The sequence below is a fragment of the Boleophthalmus pectinirostris genome, unplaced genomic scaffold (assembly GCF_026225935.1).
Source record: "Boleophthalmus pectinirostris isolate CB_2022bp ecotype Guang Dong unplaced genomic scaffold, ASM2622593v1 HiC_scaffold_7, whole genome shotgun sequence".
Lineage (NCBI taxonomy): Eukaryota > Metazoa > Chordata > Actinopteri > Gobiiformes > Gobiidae > Boleophthalmus > Boleophthalmus pectinirostris.
The window spans coordinates 1,434,683-1,460,290 of NW_026571473.1; the positions used below are offsets into that span (position 1 = coordinate 1,434,683).

The 25,608-nt window shown below is 42.4% G+C and overlaps 1 protein-coding gene across 1 annotated transcript in view; it reads left to right on the forward strand.

Annotated features, from left to right (window-relative positions):
* Nucleotides 1-25,608, forward strand: part of abca7 (ATP-binding cassette, sub-family A (ABC1), member 7) — a 45,873-nt gene that overhangs the window by 4,024 nt on the left and 16,241 nt on the right. The window contains 25 exon segments of the mRNA XM_055165024.1: nt 2,026-2,167; nt 2,925-3,049; nt 5,247-5,365; nt 6,086-6,283; nt 6,748-6,840; nt 7,278-7,515; nt 7,822-7,961; nt 8,683-8,799; nt 8,875-9,081; nt 9,415-9,620; nt 11,170-11,346; nt 14,471-14,693; nt 15,095-15,316; nt 15,693-15,897; nt 16,302-16,415; nt 16,774-16,945; nt 17,921-18,052; nt 21,021-21,160; nt 21,510-21,647; nt 21,823-22,061; nt 22,799-22,862; nt 23,573-23,775; nt 24,061-24,175; nt 25,277-25,361; nt 25,363-25,420. Of these exon segments, the coding sequence (XP_055020999.1) occupies nt 2,026-2,167; nt 2,925-3,049; nt 5,247-5,365; nt 6,086-6,283; nt 6,748-6,840; nt 7,278-7,515; nt 7,822-7,961; nt 8,683-8,799; nt 8,875-9,081; nt 9,415-9,620; nt 11,170-11,346; nt 14,471-14,693; nt 15,095-15,316; nt 15,693-15,897; nt 16,302-16,415; nt 16,774-16,945; nt 17,921-18,052; nt 21,021-21,160; nt 21,510-21,647; nt 21,823-22,061; nt 22,799-22,862; nt 23,573-23,775; nt 24,061-24,175; nt 25,277-25,361; nt 25,363-25,420 (3,872 nt within the window).

The window sequence follows — 25,608 nt, forward strand, 5'->3', positions numbered from 1 at the left end:
TTGAAAACTACCACAATGTGGAAAAGAGCATTTTGAGCTTTAGAGGCAGATTGATAATACAGGATTACTCAAACGTGTGTGAATGGAACAAAACACAACTCCACGTATGTTCTTGTGAAGGTAACAACATTATACATACACTACCGGTCAAAAGTTTTAAAACACCCTAATTTTTCCAGTTATTTATTGCAATTCAAGTCGTGCAAGTCCAATGAAGAGCTTGAAGTAGTACAAAGATAAGTACTGAACAGACAGAGATTAAAAAAAGATAAAAGATACAAAACACAAGTCCAAGCTCTGCCAAAACTACCTCAGAAAAAAGAACAAGATGGTAAAGCTTGAAAACCTGGAGTGTCCAGCAGCACAGTGTCCAGATTTAAACCCTGTCATGTTGGTTTGGGAAGAACTGGACAGAAGAGTGAATCAACCTACAAGTGCCACACATTTATGGAACTTCTGCAACAGACTTGGGAAGAACTTTCTGAACAATATTTGATTTCTATTGTAAAAAGAACGAGCGACGAGTGTGTTCAGCTGTTATATCTGCCAAAGGTGGACACACACATCAATCAAAAGTTTAGAATATGTTTTGGTCAACAGTAAACAGTAAAAAAAATGGAAAAAGTGTGGAGTTCTAAAACTTTTGACCGGTAGTGTAGCTTAAAGCTCACAAGTCAATTTAGTGTAAATATAGTAGTTTTAAACTTACTTTTGAATGATATGTGTGCTTGTTTTGTCCTACAGAATATGGAGGAAACTACATTAATAGCTCTATTCTTCAAATCATGTTTTCAGTTATGTCCCTAAAATAGTGAGTGTGACTTCCCTGTGTACAAACCGAGCCAGGGAGGAGTGACACAGGTGAACAAGAGGTCAGCTGCTCCAGAGGATTAGTCCAGTTTAAGAGCACACACTGTCCACCTTTTATGTGTCCAGGAAGACTTCATGTGGACTATACTTAAACAGCAGACACAGCACAAACATTCATATACACATTATTTGAACTTACAAAAAAAATCCTATCAAGTGATTTGTCTTTACTAAGCCTTGGAATAAATTATATGTTTTTGTTAAAGGTCCTATATTATGCAAAATTGACTCCCATGAGCTTTAAGCTATGGTATAATGTTATCTCCTCAAAAACAGACCTGGAGTTATGTTCTGTTTCATTCACACATGTTTGAGTAGTCCTTTATTATTTGTCTGTCAAAGCTCAAATTGTTTTGTTCCACCTCGTGATGTCATGAAGCTGTAGTTTTCAACAGCTCCTTTTACCTTTCGTTCAGTAGAGATTGCCAATTCCAGGTCTGAAATCATCCAAATGATTCTAGTGAATGTGTAGAGTTTAACAACACAGTGGAGCCCTTCTTGTATCACATCAGAGGGTAGAACAGAGCATTTTGAGTTTTTAGCAATTTAGACAGACTAATAATAAAGGACTACTCAAACATGTGTGAATGAAACAAAACACAAGTCCAGGTCTGATTTTGAGGAGAAAACAACATTAGAACATAGATCAGAAAATAGCATATGGGCCGTAAATAGCACTAAAGTCGGAAGCATTCATTTTATGCGTGTAGAATGTACGGTATGTAGTATATAACATAACTTACATAGATATTACATTTTGTTCCGCAATATTGATCCATAACAGGTTAATAACACTTCCTGTTCAAAACTGCAGAACTGATAGGGTCCATATTGGCCAACTGTATTTTCTGTGTATAAAACTGCACTAGAACACATTACTACATTGTGACCAGTCAAAAGTTGTAGTCATACGTGAAACAACAACTACTGGTCCTGATCACACTTTGAATAATCAGCTATATGCATTTTAAGTCTAAATAATACCTTGAAAATCGAAATCAGTGCAAATAGCAAAAAGTTTCATTCTTCCTTTTTTCAGAAGTACTAAGTTTGGATTTCAGCTCACAGGCTCATTGCTCACATTGTTTTATAAACCGTTAAATCTTTGAAATCTTGTTGGCTGATTTTTGTTCTCATTGTTATGTGTTTTTGTAGGTCATTTCCCAAACAAAGCTTTACCTTCAGCAGGAACTCTGCCCTGGATCCAAGGCATTATCTGCAACATCAACAACCCGTGTTTCCACAGCCCCACGGCCGGAGAAACACCCGGACAAGTGAATAACTTCAACAATTCAATGTATGTCATGATATATATACCCATTTACACAAAGCTCTGCTGTTTTTTTACAGCATGGTGTCTGATTTTTACTGTCTTAGTTCATTTTAAACCATTTGCAGTGGTCTAAAGTTCTTCCTCACTTACCTTATACATTCAGAGCATCTAATTTATTCGCCATGATAATTTCATAAGTACTTTTAACAACTCTCAGAGACCAGGGTGGACTTTTGCTACAGTAAAATGCTTTCTAATTGGACTTATTTTGACCTCAAGAGGTGTTTATACTTATATATCTGTAGTGGATATTTTATTTAGTCAGATTCTGTTAATCTCTGAATTGTTTTGATTCTTGCATTAGTACAATTTATTTTATTGATCAGAGTTTTCCATAGCAAATCAGAAGCTTGGTTAGATATACCTACTGTAGCAAATATATGACAGGAGTGCACAAAGTCAGTAAAGTGCCTTGCTTATGGGCACAACAGTTTGCGTTGAACGAGGATTTGAACTTTTGAACTTTCTGGATGGTGGGCTTATATCTCCATTTAACAATATTGTTTTTTGGAAAGTAAGGGGAGAAAAAGGAAAAGAAAAACACTGGATGGATCAAAATGTCTTCACTCTGAACAGTCTGTCCAGTTGACAGAATAGAATTTTTCTTTTGTCTCTTGTACAGTTTACAGTGTCTCTTCTATGCTGTCTTGTGTGCGACAAAGGTCGCAGTATATGAGTAGAGCACAAGTAGAGTATAAGTACATGTGTGTTGTGTGTGCAGATTGTCCCGTGTGTTTGTGGATGCTCAGAGCCTCCTGTCCATCAGTGGGAACCGGAGCGTGTCAGGCCTCCAGGAGCTGAGGCGTACTGTACAGAGGCTGGGGAACGCACCTGGGATCTGGCCAAGTATACAAAACTCATTTACCAATCCAAACATGCTCTTTGTCACATCTGGACACAAGTGTGGCCATAAGTGTTGAGCTGGGGACTAGTCTCAGAAATCATTAGAATTCCCCCTCAAAAAGCCACTGTGACTATGGTGGAAATGAAACCTGTATAAATCTCTCTAATTTAAATGTTTTCTAATACTCAGAGATGTACCATACTTTTCAGACTAAAAGTCGCACTGGAGTAACTCACACCAGCCAAAAAAATGTATAATGAAGAAGAAAAAAACATACACATATTAGTTGCACTTTTTGGGGGAAATTTATTTTATAAAATCAGAGATCAGGAACTGACATTTCATCTTGATAGGCAAGTTATAGTAATAACAATAGAACAGAGAACAACAGGCTGAATAGGCGTCTGGTATGTTAATGTAACGTATTAACAGTTATTCAGAGCATAAACCAACATAGCATAACAACTTTACCAAACTCTCCATCTCACTCCAAATCACTAAATCCATTGAATTCTTCATCCTTGGTGTCACTTATGCACAACTTGGTGACCTCCGCAGGTAAACAGAGCACCGCTTCCTCTTCTGTGTAGCTGTCGTCAGACTCAGCATCAGTTCAAGTTAGAATTATTCCGGCCTTTCTGAATACCGACAGGATGATTTCGGTGTCACTGAAGTCCAGGCTTTGTCCATCCATCCAGTGACTTCTAGGAAAGTTGCATGGTGCACCCTGCTGGTTACCGTGAAGCTGTATTCTCCATCCCTGCTTTCTGCCAGTCCCTCACAAGTTTCTCGCTCACTCTAAACTTTGTTTCGGCTTCTCGATTATCATTTTGAGTTGCAGATTTCACTAATTGCAGCAGGACAGAGGCTCTTTCTGCAGGAGACATGCACAGTAGAGTGAAGTGACAGTGCTACAGGAGTAATAGGAGCAGCAGATACTGATACACAAGAGTATGTGGCTGTCAGTGTGAACATTTTAATATAAGTCGCAAGAAACACCCAAACCATGAAAAAAAGTGCTACTTATATAGTAGTCCGAAAAATACGGTATTAATATCCAAAACATTCACACATTCCTGACTAGATCAAACTTAAAGTCCCACTGTGTAACTTTTAGTCAATTATAGACTAAAGATAATAACATTTTGGATGTTTTTATTGGACTGAAAGCGTAGAAAAACCTGTGTCTTTACTGTGAGTGGGCTTGCACCTCCACAAACCTGACTCTTAATTGGCCTGAAAAGAGGGCCTCCTCCTGCTTGTTTCCATGGCACTGTAGTTCCTTTGGCTATTATACTATTCCACACTATATGGTAAAGTGTATAGAGCTCACAAGAGTCAGTTTTGCTTAATATAGGACCTTTATGATTATACAGTAGAACAGTTTGAGGACTATTGGCTCCTGCGACATCCACAGAGACACACTCCATTGAGCCAGTAATGGTGCTTTTGTCTAGTACCACAGCAGCAGCAGTGATGGAGCTGTAACAGTGTGCTGAATGAAAGCTTGGCTACACTGTGGAGGATCTGTCTTCATTCAGAGCACAGTCACTACAAAGCAGGCTGATCACTTTACACTAAATCTGACACTAGTGGGACAGTGAACCCAGGTAGCTCCTCTGCTCACATGACCCACACAATACAAAATCCAGCCAAAGTTTTAACCAAAGACTGTACACTATACACTAGTAATTAATGAGAAACGACCAATATGCACGTGTTTATCTTCTAGGACTGATTTAAATATAATGCGGCTCTTTTAAGTACTGACTATGTTTATTATTGTTTCTAATGCTGCAAGTGCAAATGACTCCACTAGTGTATATAATACTATAAGACAAATTACATACTCCAAATTCCAAGGAATAGACTTGATACTCTATACTGATTCTGATACCATGATAATAATAAAAACACAATAGAATGTGATTTTCAACATTAAATGGTAGTGCGATACTTCTAATGAGTATCTAGTTTTGATATTAGTTTTACTATCAGCTTAGTCAATTAGTATCAGATTTTCCGTACTTTTGACAACCCTAGCCTTCACTCACTTTGTTGTTAGCTCCTGCGTTCATATGTAAAATACAGAAGTACCACAGACTTTAGTGACATGACTTTACTGCACAGAGCTGTAGACCAGAGACAGCACAAGAGACCTCCTGAATTCGCACTGTAAAGGACTTGTGTGTGTTTCAGACCTGACAGTGGGAGAATACCTCAGAGCCAATGAGAGCTTCTCGTCTTATCTCCGGACCAATAGCAGCCTGCCCCCGGAGTCTGTGGAGCAGTTGCTCAGAGCCAGACTCAACTCTCAGGTCTGTCTATCTCACACTGGACACTATGACAGAGGACACACACAGTTACATTCAGAACTACAAGATCAATCACAATCAAATTGAAATTGCCATTTGAATAGATGCATAGAGCAAATCGCAAAGGCTTCATTTTTTTAAGTATTCCAGTTTTTCCACACAGCTAAATATAATGTCTTACTGTGCATAAAAACTTCTAACCCTGTAGTTTAGATCTGTGCAAACATGTTCTGAAATGTGATTCTTGTAATAGTTTGTCAGTTCAGATTTCAAGTTTTCTTTTTGTTAATTCTTCTGGATGTGTTTAAAATGTGAACTTTGAACAGAATCATATTATTAAAACAAAACAAATAATGCAAATCAGAAAAATCCCAGATATTTTCCCTAAATCTTTCAGCCCTAGCATTAGTATTCTGATCAGTCCACTCCAGATATTCATCAGGTGTAAAATGTCCTCAGCAAATCAGACCAAAATTTGACTTTCACATGGAAGTAATCCACTGAGATGAGTGTGTCTCCTCCTGAACCATTCTAAAATGTCATTCTGATCATTTCTGCACTCAAGTCAAAACATTTTGAACATTCTTTTAACTGCCAGTAGCAGGGAATGAACACTTTACTTGGGACTCTACAAGAAAAAAATCCTGTTTCTTTTTCCTATCATTACATTTCCTATGTAACCATCTTCCTCTATGTGTTGTGTGCTGTGCACGTTGTGTCCAGGTGGTGGTGACTGGAGCTCAGATGCAGCTGAAAGACCTGGTGTGTAACCGGACCATGCTGGGGCAGTTTCTGACAGTGGATGGAGGAGAAGACAAGATGGCCGCCCTGCAGACAGCGCTGTGTGCACTGCCCACTGACGTCCTGCAGCACGCTGAGCGCCTCTTCCTCACGCAACTCGACTTCTCCAAGTTATTCACGGTATTTGAACAAATGAGACGTTGGTGAAGAGGAGGAGATGAAGAGGCTGTGGAGGCTGATAGTTTTGCTGATGTGATGCAACATCTGTATCAGACACAGGCAAACTTTGCATGCAGCCAGATTCATGTTTCCCTCTGCCTGTGTCTAAAACAGTAAATTATCACAGGTGTTACAGACTATTCAGGCCTGGACCCCCAAATTCACCCTGTAACTGACCCTGAACCTCCACTGGGACCTAATTTCACAAAAATATACAGTTTTGATGTTTGATGGATGTTACAGGGATATGCCAGTATCAGGAGTTTCAAAATTCACAAATTAATTTTTTATATTGTTTAGATCAGTACTGCTTTATGATGAATAAAATGAATAAACTAATGATCTTTGTGTGTGACAGGACATTAAATACCAGTAAAAAGCATACTATGCATATTATCGAGTAAGAGTGACTATGTGTGTTACAGAGACAGCGAGTTCTGTCTAATGCTGCAGAGCTCAGGAGGCTCAGTGGAGCTGTGGGCGCCGTGTCTCAGGAGTTGGTTTTGCTCATCAATGACGTAAGCACCTCATCTGTCTTGTCTCTGTTACATCTATATCTATCCCTGTATTCATTTATTGATGTCATTTAGTTGATATCGTGGAGTTTTTTCCAGTCTATTGAAGAGTAAATAAAGTGTGAATAATGACTATAACAATGATTACATTATATATAAGAAACTACCAAAACTTGCTAAATGATCAGATGGAAAAATTACATGAAAATTGCTGTTGAAACTTTTTATGACTTGTGACACAGCATGATTATTGGCACATTTTAGGACAAAAATATCAAAATGTTTATTTCTATCAACGTAGCTTACCCCCACCTTGTCTGTTTCAAGTATCTTGCTCAAGAACACAACAGCAGTATCCTGGTAGAAGGCATTGAACTGCTTTATGTTTGCTTGAGTATTTGTCCTTCATATTCTAATCCATTGTTCTTGTTGTATGTCAGTTCTTGTCTCTGTCCAGTTTTTCGGACATGAGCTCGGCCCTGCGACTACTGTCCTCAGAGAACCGCACAGCTCTGCCCCGGGAGAGCTTTACAGCCTTCTCTAGGATCATGTGTGGGCACCCTGAGGTGGGTGGAGAGCGCATCCCCTCACTCAACTGGTATGAAGACAACGACATCAAGTCTTTCCTGGGCAAGAACGGCACAGAGGACAGCGACCTGGACAAGGACGGCAACATGAGTCAGTCAACCTAATGTTTCATTTGGCTTGATTTGAATTCAAAACATTAGCAATAAGCCCAGTTTTATCTACATACGTACATGCCAATACTGATAAATATTCAATATGCATCTCAACCCTTTTCTTCTTCTTAATATTGTCTACTAGAAAAACGTGGTAGGCATGTATTGTGTAAAACCAACTTTTAAGAGTTTTTAATCATGCTGCACTTGTTTCCCTTCTCATTTACCCTCTGATTGTGTTAGAGTGATTCATGCAATTGTCCTCTGCTGTTCTGTTCTTCCTTCGTCGTGTGTGTGTTTGCAGCTTCGTTCTGTAAGTCTCTGGTGCAGGGCCTGGAGTCAAACTCTCTGTCTCGCATCGTGTGGAGAGGCATCAAGCCTCTGCTCATTGGCAAACTGCTGTACACGCCCAACACCCCTGCAGTCCAGCAGGTCATCAAAGAGGTATGCTTCATGCCTGTGGGTGTAAGCCCCTAAACACACTACAAGTGCACTTTGAAGCAGAACAGCCGTGAAGTGCTCTATGCAGGAAGTCTCCAGGCTGGTTTCACATGGCCTTAGTTCAGCACATCAGAATGTTCATTACACTCTCTCTGCCTGTGTGTAATCACTCTGGTCTCTGTGATGTAGTTCACACAGATTTCACTTGCTCTTGCAGTTTGTTTCAGGAACAAGGAGAAGAACCGGTAGTATTTCAGGAGATCAATCAGTAATACTATATGTCTGCGTAATAGGTTCAGAATGTATATTTGAAAAAACAAACAAATCAATATACCATTAGTCAGAGACACAGCTAAGGCAGGAGAGTTTCCCACGATGACACAGTGTTTTGTCCTCTCATTATGGCCTGTGTAATCAAACACATCTCTTTTTCTGTAGTATTGTTATACAACTGTCTAATCCTGTAGTTTAAACCGCTGAAAAGTATGGTACAGTAACATGTGTAACATGTGTAACATGGGTTGTGCACTGAAAACAGAAGCAGAATTTTCAATTAACTCATAAATCTGATCATTATACTTCACACACACCCAAAAATCATTTTGTTTTTTTAATCTTTCAGCCATGGTTATGAGAACACTGCAGATGATCTTAATCCAGGCACTTGCCTCTAGTGAGAACAAAACTCAAATGTTTAATGTTTCCATTCCTTAAATGTTTCCAGGTGAACAGGACCTTTGAGGAGCTGCAGATCCTCCAGGAGCTGAACAAGGCCTGGCTGGAGGTGGGCCCTCAAATCAGGAACTACATGGAGACCAGTGTGGAGATCAAACTTCTGCAGGTAAGTGCTGCTTTATATTATTATTAGTCCCATTTGAGGCTCTGTATTTGCTGATACTGTGTTTTGGTCTGTCAGGACCTGCTCAGGCGTCCTGAGGTGGCTGTACTGGTGAACCTACGTCTGGAGAACACCTCATGGACAGCCTCTAGAATAGCCCGCTTCCTGTCCACTCCACCCGCAGACAGCCCCAGGACCCCCAGAACCCCCGGAGCTGCTGTCTCCTGGATGGACCTGTATTCCGACCTCAACAGCACCATCAGCACTCTGGCACAGGTCACAGAGGTGGGCATAGGCTTAGGCAGGGCTTTGCACTTACACAAAATACACTATTGATACATACAGAGACATTTGATCCACTCACAAAATCATTTAGTGGTGCAAAAAAATGCATAGCCCCATTTTCTAGAGCCTAGAGCATGACTTCAGTTTATCTCTCATTCATTCATACATCGTTGTCGGTAAATGTGGCATTTTCAAAAGAATACAATGCAACCTGTGATCTATATATGTTAGGGTTAGCAGTTAAGACCCCATAGAAGTAAAATACACCCTTTTTAATGCATTCTTTTTTGCAGTGTTTATCCTCTAATTGACCCTTTATTTCATTTGCTGCAGTGCTTCTCCATGAACAAGCTGGAGGGCCTGGAGAGCGAGGGCCAGCTGGTGCAGCGGGCTCTGGAGCTCCTGGAGGACAGGCAATTTTGGGCTGGGGTGGTCTTCCTCCTGCCCAATGCCTCGTCACCTCAGCTGCCCCCACATGTCAAGTACAAGATCCGCATGGACATCGATGATGTCACGCGCACCAATAAGATCAAGGACAGGTACGGAGCTAGGGGATTCTGCAAAATCCACTTTTCAGAGGCTTTAAGGCTATAGCTGTTTCCACTTCTCACTGACCCTCTGAAGTTGTATTTGGAGTGATTTGGCCATGTTTGAGCAATCTTTAATCACTTATTTTGAAGACACCATATAGCTGACTGTTTTCACTGCCATCAGTACATGCCCACTGCTCTCTACTTCATTCTACAATTTTACTTTTAATTGGTGATACATGTAGGATTCTACAGTGTTGCGTTTTGATACAAATAAAAAAGAAATTCTGCTCTCTAGTGTGCTGTCTGCTAATGTGGGGGCCCATAGCATTCGGCACTTTGTTGTGATGACATTAACGGCCACGTCAGCTCCCACTGGACACCACAGTTTTCGAACGCAGAAGTCAGCACACTTGATTCTTTTATTCTTTTGAGTCCTTTGAGATCAATATTGCAATTTAAAATGTGCAAATTATGACAATGATCCACAGGTCTCATAACATATATGTTCTTTAATGTGGTATAAAAGTCAGCACAGTAATAACCCTGATTAACAAACAAGGGCACATGACAAATGATGCAGCGTGAATGAAGCGAGTCACATATCATATACGAGTGCAGAGGTCTTAAACAGTGCTTTTGTAAACAGTTAAATGAAGCTTGATTTGAACACTTGAACACTGTCGGCTGCAGCAGTGCACAAAGCATTAGTGGCCTAGCTGGCCAAACTGGCGGCCATACTGTTTACAAGCAAAATTGTGTTTCACAGTCAACAGTAGATGTAGTCTATGTAGTAAATTTAAAGGTCCTATATTACACAAATTTGACTCTTATGAGCTTTAAGCCATGTTAGAATGTTGTTTCCTTCTCAAAAAGAAACCTGGACTTGTCTCTTGCTTCATTCACACATGTTTGAGTAATCTTTTATTATTAGTCTGTCTACATCTCCAAAGCTCAAAATGCTCTGTTCCACTTTGTGATGTCATGACAGGATAGTTTCTTGTTTGCAGCAACCTTTTACCTTTAATTCAGTAGAGATAGGTAATTCAAGAGCTGAAACCACCCAAATGATAGTGAAGGTGTATGGAGTTTAAAAACACAGTGGCACATTTCCTGTATGCCTGACATCACAAAGTTCTCTCTTTGAGAGAGAATCTCATGATATGAGTGTAAAAGCTGAGCTCAAAAAGCTAAAAGTTTCAAAACCTCAGTGTGTGAGCCAGGTAGCCACAAGAGCAGCCAACCACTCTGCTGCCATGGGAGCTCTCACTAACTCCCTGCCAGACTGAAGTAAGTAATGTCTAGTGGTGTTATGTGAGAGCACAACAGAGTGGGGTCGGGCAATCCAGTTACTGATGGTAGCTTAAAATACTTTAATCAAACCAAATTCAACTAGAAAATGACGCAATGAAAAAATGTTGTCACATAAAAACATTCTTGTATTTCTGTAGTGGACTCTGATTTACATTTTTCTCTTGTGTAGTCATTCCATATTCTTTTATCTGGACTTGTTATTGTTGATGATGCCTTGAAGCCTGTACTCTTCTGTTTCTTGTAGGTTCTGGGACCCAGGGCCGGCTGCAGACCCCTTCAGTGACTTGCGTTACATCTGGGGAGGCTTTGTGTATGTGCAGGACCTGGTGGAGAAAGCCATAACCAAAGTCCTGACAGGAGCTCCCCAGACCACAGGCATCTATGTACAACAGATGCCCTACCCCTGCTATGTGGATGATGTGTAAGTACACACATCTGTCCCTTTCTACCATTTAAGTGGAGGAAATGTACCAGTACATTTTATGGCTTCTTTTTTTTGGGTACTCCGTTATCCAGTTAGGTTTGTCTTAGTGTCATCTGAATGGCCCAAACATGAGGGTCACATAGACAGATACAATGGAGACTATCGCCTCGGGCGTAACCATCCACGGAAGCGCCAATGGCACCACATCTGTCTCTAACAGACAGGATGACTATATCTCGTGCTCCGCCCCCTCTGCTGATACAATCAGCCTTCTCCTAATGCAGTCATTCTAAAGTAATTTCTCACCGCTTTCCAAGCAGGAAAATAAAGATGAAACACCTCACTCTATTATCAAAGAACCGGGTTACGTTAAGTAACCTTGAGTTCTTTTTCTAACATTGATTGTTATTTCACTATGGGAGTTATGGCACACTCTGGGAGGCCAGGTTGGGGCGCAAATGCACCTTGGCTCAAACTGCAGACATGTGGGGCTAACCGACAAGGCTTGCCGACTTACCGACTTGCAGTTCACTTACACGCGTAAGCAAGAAGCAAGAAGCAAAACTGCCTTCAAAGGCATCCAGCACAATCGAGAGATCCCACAGGGGAACATCAGACACAGAAATGGTCTGGCGTCACACCACTCTTCAAAGACACTCCACTTTTTGTAGTTGTACAAAGAGTGAGTGGAGGCAACCCTAGCACACTGAATAGTGTCAATAATGTGTGCAAGGAGACCGGCGGCGTTCAAATTCCGCCAGCCAGTCCGGGTAGTAATGGTAAATTTCCCCGCCCTCCTGAGATGACCCTGCCTCAGTGGGAGAGACCACGGCTGTCTCCGGAGAAGCTGCATTATCTCCGTCATCCAAGGTTTGGACAGCCGTCGCGGGGCAATCAGGATGAGTGAGAGCCTCTGTTCCCTCACCTCTGCTAGGGTGGGGGATATCAGACTGATTGAGGAAATGCATCGAGCAAGACGTCGAGCCATGGATGGACAAGTGTGTCCACCCCGAGAGAGGTGTGTACTTCTACTAAGGAGAAAGACAGTGCACTTTGCCTTTTCCTGCAAGGCAAAGAGATCTACGGTGGCTTGACCGTATCACTGCCATATCTGCTCCACCATCTGTGTGTGAAGAACTCACGTGACAACAGGTCGGCCCCTCTGTTGAGGACACCTGGAACATGTGTCGCTCTGAGAGATAGGAGCCTTGTGCTGCTCCACATAATTCTCCATTTCCTTTGACTGCTCCTACATCTCTCCCTCCCCTCAGGTGAAGAGTCTTGGTGTCACTCTCTCCTTCACCTCTCATATTAACAATATAACTCGATCTGCCTATTTTCACCTCTGCAACATCCACCACCTCCGCCCTTCCCTCACTCCAAACTCCATTGTCATCCTTGTTCACAGCCTTGTCACCTCCCGTCTGGATTCCTGCAATTCCCTTCTGTTTGGTTTGCCACAAAAAAACTCTGCATAAACTTCAACTGGTCCAAAACTCAGCTGCCAGCATCACCACTCGCACCGCCTCCATCAACCACACCACACCCATCCTACAACAACTCCACTAGCTACCCATTTCACACCGCATTCAATACAAAATCCTGCTTCTCACAATCAAAGCCCTCCATAATCTGGCACCTCTCTCTCTCGGGCCTTCCTGTACAGATTTTGTTTCTCCCCATATCTGGATGGGTTTCCTCCAGGCACTCCAGTTTCCCCCATCAACCCAAACATACATAGGTCTCCAGGAAGAATAGTTGATAGCTAATGGAGGTCATTTAAATACAGTCAATCAATTAAAATACTGTCCTGCTTTTAATTGTATGTTTTAATAGTATTTATTTATTTTGTTATAAGGTGACCTTGAGTGTTCAGAAAGGTGCCTAATAAATAAAATGTATTATTATTATTATAATTATCTTCTGCTCCAATCTGTGCAGCCACCGTGAGCAGGTGCCCCCTTGATGTACGCGACCATGATCACATTGTTTGTTTTCATCAGTACGGGTTGACCATTTAGCAAAATGTAGGAAGGGCAAGAAACAGAGCCCAAAGTTCCAGCACATAGGTGTGCATTTGGGCCAGATGTGGTGCCCAAATACTAATGTCCTACAGGGTCACTCTTGATGGTGACTGAGCTGTAGGGCAATGAGCAGGCCCACACCAGCTCACCGCTGCTCCCGGCGGGTAACGCCAGAGAGATGGAGAGCCCAGTCCCCCTCATGGAGTTCGGTTCCAGAGCCCAAGCTGTGTGTGGAGGTGGGGCTGACTATATCTAGTCAGTAATGCTCTACCTCCCGCACAAGCTTGGGCTTCTTTTCCCCGAACGAGGTAACATTCCATGTGCCCAGAGCTAGTCTTCATGTCCGCAGATCCAGTTGTCGAGTCCCCTGCCTTCGACTGCCGCCCAGCTCTCCCTGCACCAGCCCCATATGGATCCTCCTGCAGGTGGTGGGTTCATGTGAGGACGGCCCCAGGTCACTCCTGCGGGCTGTGCCGGCTGGGCCCTGTGAGGGAAGGCCTGGCCACCAGACGCTTGCCATTAAGCACCCCAGGCCTGGCTCCAGGATGATGCCCCGGTAATGCCAGTCCGGGCGAAGTAACTGGCCTTGCTGTGTTTCTCTTCATAAAGGGCTTCTGAACCTCTCTTAGTCTGACCCATACCCCCGGACCTGTTTGCCTTGGGTGACCCTACCAGGGGCATGAAGCCCCTGACAACATAGCTTCCGGATCATTCGGCACTCAAACCCCTCCACCATCTTAAGGTGGCAGTTCAAGGAGGGATTCTATAAAGAGTCATCAGAGTTAATTATTTAAACCCTCTATAGCTCAAATCTTGTCACAGCCCAGAAAAACTGACAACATCATGCAAATTAAATAACACAGAGGATAAATATTGAGCCTCACATTATATTGTTCCAGTTTTTATTTAGTGTATGAGAAGTTGATAGTGATTACTGTGACAGGCCGTAAGTGTCTTTAATCCTTTGGGTTGGGGACCACTGCTATAGGCACTGAGACACTGTCACTTCAATGATAATAACATATGGTACCAATCTTAAAATCTCAGATTGTTATCTTATTAGTCTCCCAGTCTCCTAAACATGTCTCTATGGCCAGGTTCCTGCGCGTGCTGAACCGCTCCCTGCCCCTCTTCATGACCCTGGCATGGATCTACTCTGTGGCCATGATCATTAAAGGAGTGGTGTATGAGAAGGAGGCACGTCTGAAGGAGACCATGAGGATCATGGGGCTGAATTCTGGGACTTTGTGGCTCAGCTGGTTCATCTCCTCCATCGTGCCTTTCCTTGTTTCTGCTGCTCTGCTCATCGCACTGCTCAAGGTACTGTGGTCTGTCAGATACGATTAGAAGGATGTACAATCCAAAAGGGATTAATAAAGCTCTGAATAAATGTATTCATGTTTCAAGTGATCAGTTTATGACAGTTTCCAAATTAATTATTGTTATATAAATCATAATTTTGAGGAGAGTTACAGCCATCAGAACCTCCTCTGGGAAAAAAAAATTGAGAATGTAAAAAAGTGCTCAGTGTTCCAGCCAGTTGGCCACAAGAGCAACCAACCATGAGGATGGCAGTGTTCACCCAGCAGCTGGAGAGGAGTTTTATGCAGGTCTGAGGGTGTGGCTAGTTGTGAGGCATGGCAGCTCCCACTTAACAGTAGCATTTTTGATGATTGCTATTAGCTAAAGCGTGCTCTGTTGTCTCTCCTTCATCACACCAGTGGGGGGACATCCTGCCCTACAGCGACCCCTCTGTGGTCTTCTTCTTTCTCACGGCCTTTGCGACGGCGACCATCATGCAGTGCTTCCTCATCAGCACCTTCTTCTCCAAAGCCAACCTGTCTGCAGCCTGTGGAGGACTGATCTACTTCAGCCTGTACCTGCCCTATGTGCTGTGTGTGGCCTGGAGGGACCACCTCACCTCCACACACAGGGTCCTGGCGGTGAGTGTGTGCACTAATCATGTCTATACAATAATGATAACAATAATGTTAATAAGTTATAAAGCCCAGCGAGGAACCTAGTGCTGTATGCCATTTGCCTCACAAAACAGTCTTCCTCTTGTCATAAATAAGTGCTCACATTACTCAACTTAAAAACTCCACCCAAATGTGTTTTTAAATGACCTCTACTGAATTTTTTTCTGTGTAACACCCACTTTGGTCTCTAAAAGTTGTGAATAATTAGGGTGTTCAAAAATGCATAAGGTAAATGAGGAATAAATCTGAACCACTTCAAACTAGACAAGATTTTGGCCATTTTTCCATATTTTTTTTGCTTGAAATGCCATTACACTGTGTTGTGTTTGTGTCCTCCCAGAGCTTCCTCTCCCCAGTGGCATTTGGCTTTGGCTGTGAGTACTTCTCTCAGTACGAGGAGCAGGGTCTGGGCATACAGTGGGCCAACCTGCGCTCCAGCCCGGTCACTGGAGACCAGTACAACTTTGCCACGTCCATCTCCATGCTCTATGTTGATGCCCTCATCTACGCTGTGGCTGCGTGGTACATCGAGGCTGTGTTCCCTGGTGAGAGAGGGAGAGTATCTATGTACAGTGAATGGAGTTTGGTTCATGCTCTGAGGCCTCAAAATGCACACCCCCACTATATACTGGTAGTAACTTTGCCGTATGGATATTTTCAACATAAAAAGCAAAAGAGGTGCAATTCCAACTTGAACCAAGTTCTGCTGTTTTGGTCTTAATCAAGACACATTACCAAGTATGAAAGTGGTAAAAAGGGTGAGTATCAGTGGTAGTTAGAGATTGTCTGTCTGAAGTGAAAGCCAAAAATTAAACAAAAAGGAAGGTCATTTGGGTTTAATTATTATGTCATAAATAAACCTAAAATCTAAAAATATGTAATAATGAAAATTATATGTGTCAAACAGAAGTGCTTAATATTATAAGAAACGTGTTTCTGTATCTTCCAGGTGAGTTCGGGATCCCCAAGCCGTGGTACTTTGTGTTTCAGATGAACTTTTGGAGTGGGCTCCCTCTAGAGGTGGGCATGACCATCCCCCCAGCACCCGAGGAGCAGGACCAAGGTACACACCCAGCATACTCTAACATAACACACTCTACTGCGCTTGACAATATTGTCTTTATAATGACAATGAATACAGATAATGAAATAAGTGAGCACAGAAAGTAGCACTCTCATTGACTGTTCTTGAACGGTCCACCTCAGTTTCACTTCACAGTCTGTAAAAAGCTGTTCTAAAGATGTGAACACACCTGAAAATGACTGCACTGGGATATTAAAGGGTATGAGAGAGCAACTTTGAGTTAGACTGATTTAAATACAGACTTCCAGTTTTAAATGGTTCGTGTATTATTTTTCCTCACATGAAAAAGACCACATGCACTTTGTAATCTTTTCTATCCTTTCTTCTTTGTCTTCAGACCATATTGAACCAGAACCTTCTAATCTGGTTCTGGGGGTGAGCATCAGGAACCTGGTGAAGCTCTATAAGAAGGGCGGGAAAGTGGCTGTGAACCACCTGAACCTCAAGTTCTATGAGGGACAGATCACCTCTTTTCTGGGGCACAACGGAGCCGGCAAGACAACCACTATGTGAGGCCAGCTATATATACACAAGATCTTGCAAGAGTATAGACTACATAACAGGCAGGGCTTAAACAGAAAACTAATCAAATCAATACTAGTCAGTAAAGTATAAGAAAAACTCTTTAGATTAACAGTCCAGATATCAGGTGTTCATAACCATAGACTGTATAAAGAAGTGGACTAAGCGAGTGTGATGTTACCCACAGTGTTCAGCATCGCTCAAATGAAGCTCACGATACTCACCTTTACAGGGGCAAAGTTAGAGCCGGGCCCTATATTATAAATAAGACTTTTTTAATGGACAAAAGAGCAAACTAAAAACACCAGGGTCATGTAGAATGGGTCAATACAAACATATTAAAACCAAAATGACAAGGTTTACTGCAGCAGTTACAGAGAGAGGGGCTACAATATTCCAATGTAAGTCAATGGGAGTCAGAGTCAGAAGCTCTGAAGCGCCCACATGCTCACTTCCTATTCACTTTTCCAATAGTGTTAACTACTGTATGTCCATTTATATATACAGTCCATGGTTCATACAAAGATGATGATAAATGACAGCTTTAAGATGCACTGCGTAACATTTCTAGTAGAGGGTCTGCCACCTGCCTGTCTCCATGAAGATGTTATTGCTTTGTCTCAAATATTCCACAGTATAGATTAAACCTGTCTGTTACGAGGGAGACGAGCAGGTTACAGCACTACACTACATAAAAATTCTGATGTGTGGAGAGTTGCCCCTTTTCACAGAAGGAATTATTGTATTTTTTAGCAACAGAAAGAATAAATGTCGGATAGATCTGTTTAATGTCATATAGTGGCACATTCCAGGCAAAGCAATAACATCTCCATGGAGACAAGCAGGTAGCAGACCCTCCACTTGAAAAGTTGTGCAGTGCACCTTTAAAAAAAAGTCACATTTTTAGATGTAAAAACATAAGGTCAGATATGTTTTGAATGGTGCTGTGTTGTGCTTTTCAGCTCTGTCTTGACGGGCCTGTTCCCTCCCTCGTCGGGGACAGTGTACATCAGAGGGATGGACATTCGTCATGACATGGACTATATCAGGAGGACACTGGGGGTGTGTCCTCAGCACAATGTCCTCTTTGACATGTAAGCACCTGTCTGTCTCACTAGGGAAGAGCAAATTCCATTATATCTTAAATCCACGACAGTTAAGTTGGGTAGTGTATAGGTAATTTGAGTTGCCTGGTCTGCCAGTTTTTCTTATTTTGGAACCAAATCTACAGTCCATTAAACAACTGTGAAGGTCTAGCCACCGCCACTAATTGTGTGTCTCAAATAGACTTAGATTTTAAACAAACTTTATTGTTCCATAGGGGAAATTATTTGGACACAGTAGCCCACTCATCACAATATAATATAATAAGAAAGAGAAAAAATATAAAAGGTAATAATACATTTTAAATAAGTAGCAAAAAAGAGCAAGAGACAGATGTCAAATCAGGCATAATTATATAAATGTAAATGTACAAGTCAAAATAAAATAGAAAAATAAGTCAAATTAAAAATCTCAGCTTTATACAAGAGGTCATAGAAAGACGATTTATCCATTACGTAAGTGTGAGTTGTTGTACAGTTGTAGGGAGTATTATCTGTTACATAAGGGTGAGTTGTTGTATAGTTGTAGGGAGTATTATCTATTACATAAAGGCGAGTTGTACAGTTGTAGGAAGTATTATCTGTTACATAAGGGTGAGTTGTTGTATAGTTGTAGGGAGTATTATCTATTACATAAAGGCGAGTTGTACAGTTGTAGGGAGTATTATCTGTCCCTCTATAGTCTGGTGCAGTGGGTGAGCAGGAGTGTCCATGATGGAGAGCAGTTTGTCAAGTGTCCTCGTGTCCCTCACTGTGACAAATGTCTCCAGCTCACAGTGGATCACATGAGCAGCTTTACGGATCAGTTTGTCGATTTGCCCAATGAACCTTTTCCTGGAGCTGCTTCTCCAGCAGAACACAGTGATGTTCAGGGTGCTGGGCCATAGACTGGTAAAAGATCTCCAGTAACTTGCTGCGCATGTTGAAAGATCTGAGCTTTCTCAGGATGTAGTGTCTTGTACACACCATTACAGTTGTCCCTCCAGTCTGTTGTTCACCTGGACGCCAAGGTACTTGTGGCAGTCCACTGTTTCCATGTCATGACCCTGAATGGTGATGGGCTCCACTAGTGTTCCTCCCGGAGTCAATCACCAGTTCCTTGGTGATTGGCTTCATGGTTTGCCTCGAACCACGCCACAAAATTTGCAATCAGTGTCCTCTACTCCAACTCCTGGCCATCTCTGATACACCCCAGCACCTGTCCCAGCACCTGTCTCTGATACAATCTGCCACCGCAGAGTCATCAGAGAACTTCCGCAGGAGGCAGAACCCGGAGCTGTACTGGGGGTGTACAATATGAACAGAAACGGAGACAGGACTATACCCTGGGGTACATTACTGACCACTGGATCAGACAGGGAGGGTCCCCTGTTGCACGTACTGAGGCCTAATTGACAGGTAGTCCATAATCCAGGAGACAGTGGAGGAGCTGATACCCATCCTGAGCAGCTTCTCACTCATCACAAAGGGCTGGATTGTCTTAAAGGCACTGGAGAAATCAGAAAAACAATATCTTCACAAAGCCCTTAACAGCCCGGTGAATGAGATAGATTACAGCATCTTCCACACCTAAATGGCACTGATAGGCAGACTGTAGAGGATCCTGTGATGGTGTCACCAGGGGTCTGAACTGAGCCAAAAAAGTCTCTCAAACACTTTCATGACATGAGACAACAAAGCATCTGGTCTGAAGTCATTAAGTGAAGATGGAATAGGCTTCTTGGGCACTGGCAAAATGCAGGAGGTCTTCCATAGCACTGGTATCCTTTAGGGACAGGCATTCGATTAAATTTTCTTAATCGATCCTCAGGTGAATTAATGATTGATTACTGATTAATCATTAATGATTTTATATTAAAATTATCATCATTATTATTACTATCTGCACTACTAATCTGCATAAATTAATGCAACTTTACGACATATAAACCATAACCACTCTAGAGCCACATCAGCCCGTTTGACATTATAATGTGTTTAATGCAGCTTTGCGCAAATCTCACAGAAACAAAACTTAAAACTGCATGGCTAATTTGCATGAACTAAGTGAAGAAAAAAACAGTTCTTGTGCACTGATGCGGTCAACTTCTGTCAGACTAAAGGACAGGACTCAGTGGAATATTGCACAGTAACCTATATTCGGTTTGTCGATTAAAAATTAACGTAATCGACGAAATTCTTAATGATCAATTATCAATTAATCGACTAATCATGCCCACCCCTAGTATCCTTTCAGGCTTCGGACACAGGGTGAAGAGAAAGTGCAGGATCCCAATGAGCTTTGGAGCACATGTCCCCAGCACTGGGTTGACTTGGTCTGTTCCAGGAGAATTTCTAGATGAATTATGTTATTAGGTTCTTTTTTTCAGACCAAGAGTTTGTTTTCATACCTGACAGTTTCGACTGCTCAGTCACTAGCAGTCTTATTCAGAGTGGTCAATGAACAGCACAGAAGTAAATTCCCTTTGCAAATAATATGGACTCATTCCCAAAGCCAAAAGTTCAATGTCTGGGAAACAGGCACCCTCCTTCACAGTAATATGGCCAGGATTACTCCTCCTCTCGTTCACCAAAACAGTAATCCCGCCGCCCTTCTTCTTACCACTAAGGAGAGTGTCTCCGTCCGCACACACAGTCTTAAAGCCTGGTACAGATGCACTGTTGTCCGGGAAGTTAGTATGAAGCCAGGTCTCCATGAAGCACATGATACTGCTGACAGCATGCCAATAAGAATAACTAGTAGTGGTTTTCAGGAAAAACCTCAGGAGCTACTGTACCCTGCTGCCACTCTCAGGTGCTCAGGGCATGAATGCTGTGGGCCTCGTTTATGTTGGCCACAACCTGTCTTTCTAACCTAAACATTTCTTATTACAATGTAGATGAATATGTTTATGTGGAGTCAGCCCTTGTGATGTGATTTATGTGTAATAATAAGCTGTTTGTGTTTGTGTGGTGTCAGCCTCACGGTGGAAGAGCACGTGTGGTTCTATGGGCGTCTCAAAGGCCTGTGTGAGGAGGAGGTGAAACAGGAGCTGGACACTCTGCTGGAGGACGTGGGTCTGCTGCACAAGAAGCACGAACAGGCCAAGAACCTCTCAGGTAAACACCTGTGCTTTTTAATAAACTATTTACCGCCTTTCTCCCAAGTTTAGCAATTTGTGTGGTTTATAATTTAACTTTCTGATAGGAAATTATTACGCTATTCCATAACTGTTACTTATGAAGTACACTGGAACAAACTTTACAATTAATATTTGGAATTGTGCCTGAATTCCCCCTAGCGTGTTGTCCTTTACTTCCTGTAAATTTCAACTTACTTTTCAACTTTCCTTCACAAGCTTTCCCTTTACTTGTGTAACCCTACTATAAATATGTACCACAGGTATCACCACATGCACTGTAGTGTCTGTGACTAGCTGCTATAGTGAGTGCTTTTCTTTGCACACAGGTGGGATGCAGAGGAAGCTGTCTGTTGCCATAGCATTTGTGGGAGGTTCTAAAGTGGTGGTGCTGGATGAACCCACGGCCGGAGTGGACCCTTACTCCAGGAGAGGGATCTGGGACCTGCTCCTCAAATACCGCAAAGGTGTGGAGCACTCACATGCACATAAAACTGCCTACATCACTTTTGCATTTGAAATGTTCTTCAAGTGTTTTTATATTTCACTTGCTGATGGCAGCTAGAGCCATGTGTGTCCAAAACAAAAATGTGCAAGCTATTGACCAGAATTTGACCGATGTCAAACACTCTGTTGCCACAGACCGCACTATAATCCTGTCCACTCACTACATGGACGAGGCGGAGCTCCTGGGGGACCGCATAGCCATCATCTCCCAGGGACGGCTGTGCTGCTGTGGGACGCCCCTGTTCCTCAAGTCCCACCTGGGCTCAGGGTACTACTTGACTGTGGTCAAACAGGACGGGGACAGTGGCACTGCTAGCCACGCCAGTTTCTGTACCAGCTCCAGCAATGCTAGCAGACAGCCTCCTCTCACCAAGGTCTCACAGACTATACTCACAGTTAATAGTATAGCATGAAATATAACATGCATTATTTTGGATTTCAACCCTTAGCGTTAGTATTCCCTGTAATATACTGTAACTTGTACGAGTAGCTTATGAGGATAGAAAGTACTTATTAGTACTTACTCTATTTTTCATAAACCAGGAGAGGGTTCTAGGTGCACCTATGACACAGTGAAACAGAAGCTGTTTCCACGGAAGCACTGACCAGCCTAGTATTACTACTGACACAGTGCTCCAGTAATGGAAAGGTTTTTAAACTGTGTCGTTGCAGCTTGGTGGATAGAGAAGCTTCTATATTCTCACAAAACACACTGTTATCCAGGCTTTATTCCAAATCTAAAGGCTTTAGAAAAGTGTTAGACAATAGGTACACAACTAATTCACTTGCAACCCACTGTAAATGTGATGTTTTTAAACAAATATAGCAAAATATCAGTATCATCGTAAAATTATCAGTGCATATCTAGTTAGTACCACACTAAAAAAAAGTCATGGCATATTGAGCACAGATATAATCAGAACATGGTTTGATGAAGATGTGTGGTGCTACCTGATGTGCTAGGGTTAGGGTCCCTGACCTGTGATGGTTCTCAGAGAGAGGCCACTTGTGTGTAGTCTAACCTATGTCCTATAGAAACAGTATATGTGTCTGTATTTTGTCACTTTTATGGGTGTGCATGTTTGAGTCTCCCTGTGATTTTGTTTTCTAGCCACAGGACAGTGAATCCTCAATGAGTGAAGACACTGGCTTGGGCAGTGAGGACAACGGGTGTAGTAAGTACCACACTAGTACAATTATGTCAACTAACAAACTATATTTAAGCTCTATATACAGTCCCTGACAAAAGTCTTGTCGCTTATCCATTTTGTAGAAACAAAAGCTTATAACCTGACTTTAAATTAATCGATTGGTTTTAGAAATGTCTCATATGAAGCTAAAACCCTCCCAAATTATGCTCAATATACTAAAATAAATTTGCTTCACTGAAGAAAGATTGATCATTTAATGAACACAGAAAGGTCAGATTTTGGCAAGACAAAAGTCTTGTGGCCTTGTCATATGATGCACCCAATCCTAGATTACAGCCTCACCTGTGATCAGTTACTGATCAATCAGTTAGTGTTTGTGTATAAAAAGAAGCCCAGCACACCAGACCTTCACATCAACTGCAACTTGACCTCTGACAACATGCCTAAGATCCACCCTGAGACCAAAGTGTTAATTATCAAGAGGCTGAAGACCAGATCCACTGCTGAGGTGGTGACACCTTCAATGTGTCTCAGCGTCAAGTACAAACAATAAGAAAAAGATCTGAAATGACTGGAGATGTTTTTGACAAGCCCAGGTCCGGCAGACCCCGCAACACAACTGCTGCTGTTTTAGTGTAACTTTCCCTTTCTGACTGTTTGTAATAACTTACTTGAGTAAATAAATACTCAAATTAAAACATGTAGATGAAGACACTTCCTCTTATTGCCTGCAGACATGGGAGCGCTGCTGTCCCTGGCGCAGCAGTACATCCCGGAGGTGCGTCTGGTGGAGGAGCAGGGCAGAGAGGCCATCCTAAACCTGCCTCAGTCTGCAGCTAAAGACACCAGTCTAGCCCTGTTTCTGACTGAACTGGACCTCAAACTGCACGAGCTGGGCCTCAGCAGCTACGGCCTGTCCGACAGCTCTCTGGAGGAGGTAAGGAGCTGGGCCTCTCTGGAGAAGGTAACCTCTTCAGTGCTTCATACATCTCACATTTTTTGATATCATCGACAAAAACAGATTTGCTCTGAAGTGGAGCCTGAAACATTTTGCAAAATGTCAGTGGTCTCAGGACCAACAGTTATTCATATTTAATAAAATTTTTGAACCAGTTTTCAGTACCAACATATTTTTTAAATGTCCTCTAACATCACAGAGGTATAACTGAATACCATTCACGAGGCAGCTGTTTGTGAAGTTCATTGTGTGCGTTGTGTTTAGATCTTCCTGCGTGTGGCTGAGGAGACAGGAGTGGATGCGGACCCAGGGGCTGAGAGTCCTCCAGCCCAGGGCTCTGCAGCAGGACTGAGGCCTGAGGAGCCTGAGCCTGGTCCTGGTGAGTGCACGTGTTTGCCTGTCTACTCTACTGTATATGTAGTGTATGTATACGGCACGTGTCATGTCTGATTTTTTAAATGTGACTGTTTCCATTTTAACGCACCAGCTCGGAAAAGACTCCGCAAACAAGGTACCACAGCATTTATTGAGGGAAATAAATGCAATATGTCTGCATAACTATAATTATGTTAGGTTACATTAGATTAGATGGTTTGAACTTGTCCAGAGAATGGTAGATCATATCTTGATTTATTTTGACTGTCAGGTCAAGTCTGTTCATGAACAATGAAGTGACACATGTTAAGTTTAAACACACAGGACTGAGACAATAGTTTTATTTCCATCAATGGCTCTTACTAACAAACACTCCCTCACACGTCAGCAGATAGACACTGGAGGAGAGGTGAAGGTGACCAAAGTACAAAACACCAGTTTGCACTGCTGCAGTGGTGGTTGAACCATTAATCCTCTGATTAATGATCGCATGCTCTGTTTCTATAGAGGGATTATCAGACTACATCCCTTCTCGCTCTACTGAGCATTTCTCCTGCAGAAAGAGACACTGTCCTGTCTTGTATCATGTCTGTGTTTTGTACGATTTCAGCAGATTTCAGACTCTCTCGGGGGCGGGGCTAGTTGTATCGATCAGGTATGAGTGGATTTCCGGCTTCTGAAATTTGAGCCATTTTTTTCTCATAATTTTCCACTCACCTGCATTTAACGCATATGGGTTATTAAGATGTATCCCACTCACTAATGTTCATTTAGCATCATAACTTATTTTATCACACAGTGATAAACTGTTTTAGTGCGGACAGCAGGGCTAGCGTTGCAACTTCATGTAAACTGCACAGACAGCGACGCTTTCTGCACCTAGGTTGTGCACGCATCCACTGTGCTGATAAACAAATAATCTGTCTATAGCAACTGGAGATGGAGAGAGGGTCAGATGTTCACTAAAAATGCATAGTTTGGTCTTTGGTCAAACAGTATATTTGTTTAGTAGTATTTTGTTGAGGTAATAGTTTTAGTTCTTGATCAAATTCTTACTGTTACCCCGACAAACGTTGGATTGACAAGTGTGTCCCTGTGTGTTCAGAAGCTGCAGAGACAGACCCCCTGAGTGGAGGGGGGCAGTGTGGGCTCCCCCTGGTGGGCTGGAGGCTGACACTGCAGCAGCTCCGAGCTCTTCATCAAACGCTGGCTGTACGCCCGCAGGAGCCGCAGGGGGTTCATCGCTCAGGTCAGGACTTATACTCAAAGCAGACTTGTTGTGCTAAATCAGTGGCCTGTTTATAGTTTTAAACTAAGTTACTGATGTTCACTTCGCATTGACTCTCTGAAGTTGTATTTGAAGTGATCCGTGCATGTTTGAGTCGTCTTTTATCTCCTGCATTCAAGACATCATTGCTCCGATCTACCCACATTTTC